Here is a 3,581-nt window from a genome sequence, read left to right as displayed (position 1 = left end):
AAATACAACACATAAATCTCAATACCTTTCACTGCTCTCTTGACTGATTAATTTCTTGGGTCAAAGTCTTTAGCATAGATCGAAAACCAGATGAACTTCTCCTCAGATTTGTAGATGATGACCAAGGAGACTGCAGCAGGAGTTATTAGCATCTATTGGGGGAAGGGGGTGGAAGGGGTGGGCTTTGGGAGAATGACAAGAGGAGGCGGCCACTAGCGTGTAGATTGAGGGGGATTGGAACAAAATCGCACCAGTCTTGTGGAGCATAGATTCCAGCCATGGCTTCTGATCGAGAAGGGATGGGGATGAAGATGAAAGATGTCAATTGATTTTAGGAGGAAGGCGTCTGTTTTGAGGGAGGGGGAGGAATCATTTTCTTGGCTTAATGGATATAGCTAGGGTCACTGAGCTTACCAAATAAGTCATTCTCTTACTGAATAAGTCACGACCAAACACTTATGTATGACTTACCGAATAAGCTATACAAGCCATTAAGTCCATTAAGCCAATACAAAACAACTCCTTAGCATTGAAAACCATTCAAGATGGAGGTAAAACCATGCCAAGTTTGTCATTCCTAGATTTGGTTTCTTGATAATATTGCACTCAAATTTCTTGTGGCCAAGCTTGCCACTATAATAACACCTGATTTTGAAGTGAGACTTAGATTTCTCTTTAGACTTGGCGCACCATAAACTTCCTTCAAATTCTCACAATTTTCTCGCTCCGTGGTGATTCTCTTTCTTGTATTACTCACTTGGTGCGAATATCTTCCCATGCTAGTAACGTCTCTTGTGGATGTACCCGATAATCTATTCCCTCCTAAGCTCTCTTAAAACGTACAAGGATGGAGTGAGCTTCCATAATTTGGCATATTTCTGTTAGAGACAAGTGCCATCCTATTTTTAGTCTTTATCGTGGTTTTGCTTACTTGATGTAATACGCACTCATAGGAACGGTTTTCTAATAAATGAGATATGATCATCCTCCCCAATATATATTCTATCATGTTATCAAAGCTTTGTTCATGGTACAACGCCATAGCATATCGGGGCCAAGTGTTTCGAAGAATAAAAACAATGATAATTCTTTATCTCTTACGAACCTTATCAAATTGAAGAAAATATGTGAATCATGCCCAACTTGTTACACATATGGATAATCCGTGACCCTTCAAGTGCCTCTGTCAAGATGTTGGCAACTGAAAGGACCCAAATTGGCGTCATGGTTTGTGGTTCACAAGAATTCTCCAACCATCTTCTCTTAGATAAGTGTCATTATTGTCACAAACCTATCCATTTGACGGGGAGATGCATAGGAGTATAACTTAAGGTTCAACTAGAGACATGCATATTACTTCTACTTCATTAGGAAATATGAGAAACAACATGAAGTCTTCCATGGTATTAGAGCCAATAGTTGATATCTAAGTGCCTTAAAGTCTTCATTAGTGAATATGACAAATGACTTGCAAAATTATGTTGCGTTTTTACTTTTACAGCTCTACTCCTTGGGCTACCATGGCTTTTTCTTCTTCAGAGGGATAATTTCTCAGTTAGCACTAATCAATGTTCTTATTTCCTTGTGAATTTTAGGTGTTTGGATCAATAATAGGGGTCCGGCTTATCCTTGATGCTTTTCCGCAAATAGGCCGTGGGCCACAACTGACTGTTAGTCTCTATCAAGGTGCATTGACAGAAGGGTTATTGACATTCGCAATTGTGTTGATCTCACATGAACTTTCTAGCAAAATACCCGGAAGTTTCTTCAGAAAAACTTGGATCGGTAGTGTCTCAAAACTCGCTCTTCATATACTTGGATCAGATCTAACAGGTGGATGCATGAACCCAGCTTCTGTAAGTACTGCCATCTTCAACACTCGTCTTATTTTCTTGTCTTTATGGAAACAACCGTTCTACCATATGAGGAAGATGTCAGATTTGCATACATCCCACCTCTGCATGTCTTTATGGAGGCACCAGAATGATTTCATGATATCACCAAGTAGAAGTTAAATTGAGAGATTTGGTTGTAAGAGTTGGGTATTTTAGACATTTGACTAATAGTTTAACACGGTGAATTCAGGTAATGGGGTGGGCTTATGCTCGTGGTGATCATATAAGCAAGGAGCATATACTCGTTTATTGGGTTGCTCCTATACATGCAACTGTATTTGCGGCATGGACGTTTAGGTATCTTATACGCCCATCGAAACAAGAAAAAGAGAAGAAGACTAACTGAAATTTGAATACGATTTGTTCCGATTGTATTTTCTAAGGATGTGTTATCATCCGAATTCATAGAATTGTACTTGCAAATTATTTCTTATTCATATCCCAGCTAGGCTATGGCTATGGCTATGGCTATGGCTATGGCTATGGCTATGGCTATGGCTATGTAGGATCCTTTGGTTAAATGTCAATATATTTGATAGGAAGGAATGAGGAATGGCATATTTAAAGAGTAGCAACAATGTTGCATGCCACCCACATCTGTTGGTAGTCACATCACATGAGGTGAATTTTGCTTATTTTCTCCTTTCTTTTATAAAACAACTGTTAAACCTCCATACAAGTAGACATACATTTTAATAAAAATAAACCCATATCCTCTACTATGACATGACGATTAGGGCTGTAAACAAACTTAACGTTTAGCGAACCATTCGTGAACCATTCGGCGGGAAGTTCGTTTATTTAATAAATGAACGAAAGTGGACAATTTCTTTTTTGTTCGTTTAGTTAAACGAACAAACATGAACAATAATCTCGTTCGTTCATTTACTGTTCGTTTATATATCAAATTTAATATATAATCTTTTATTTATTTACTTTGAATTCAAATAATATTTATTTATGTTCGTTCATTTACGTTCGTTTAACATGTTAACAAACGAATATAAACGAACACGAACACGAACACGAACACGAACACACTTGATTTCTAAACGAACACAAAGATTTTCGTTCGTTTACCGTTTGTTTGTTTGTACAGTTAAGTTAAACGAACGAACATGAACAAGCCTCCGTTCGTGTTCGTTCGGTTCGTTTACAGTCCTAACGACGACGAGGACCCTGCTACTAAAATTAAATATTAAAAAAATTATTTTTGTTATTTCTATAATAAGATTGAATGTATTATTATCATTATTATATATGAAAAAGTAAAAAATTTATAAAATATCTTGAGAATATAATTAACAAAAATATTAGGGGCGGAAAAAAGTCATAAAAAAAACCTAATGAAGTTTCCGTTTTTGAACAATTAAATCTTTGAATTTTTTATTTCAATAAATAAATCAAACTTTATTATTTTGAATGATTAAATGATTGCTGAATATTTTTTTTGCATCGATAGACCATCAAACTTTTAAAAATTTGTTACATATATTATTTTAACTAAAGAAACTACTTATAAATTGACTAGTAAGGGCATCTCCAATGGGGTGCCATGGAGAGTCTAATGGAAAGCATGACACCCCTCATGCATTGTGAAGGGTGTCATGGAGAGTGTAATGGGAGGGAGTGTAATGGGGATGATAGGCATCATGGAGGAAAATGAGACCTTTTTTTTTAATTAAA

The 3,581-nt window shown here is 36.4% G+C and overlaps 1 protein-coding gene across 1 annotated transcript; it reads left to right on the top strand.

The window, feature by feature from the left end:
• The first annotated feature begins 1,134 nt into the window (after window positions 1-1,134).
• On the top strand, window positions 1,135-2,468 carry LOC112518284 (probable aquaporin SIP2-1). The gene is made up of 3 exons (XM_025125927.1): window positions 1,135-1,227; window positions 1,596-1,856; window positions 2,086-2,468. Exons 1-3 carry the CDS (start codon window positions 1,135-1,137, stop codon window positions 2,239-2,241), a joined length of 510 nt encoding a protein of 169 aa, XP_024981695.1. The 3' UTR covers window positions 2,242-2,468.
• Window positions 2,469-3,581: the final 1,113 nt, after the last annotated feature.

This window comes from Cynara cardunculus, assembly GCF_001531365.2.
Source record: "Cynara cardunculus var. scolymus isolate 2C chromosome LG 9, CcrdV1, whole genome shotgun sequence".
NCBI lineage: Eukaryota > Viridiplantae > Streptophyta > Magnoliopsida > Asterales > Asteraceae > Cynara > Cynara cardunculus.
This window is presented reverse-complemented; position numbering and strand designations above follow the sequence as displayed.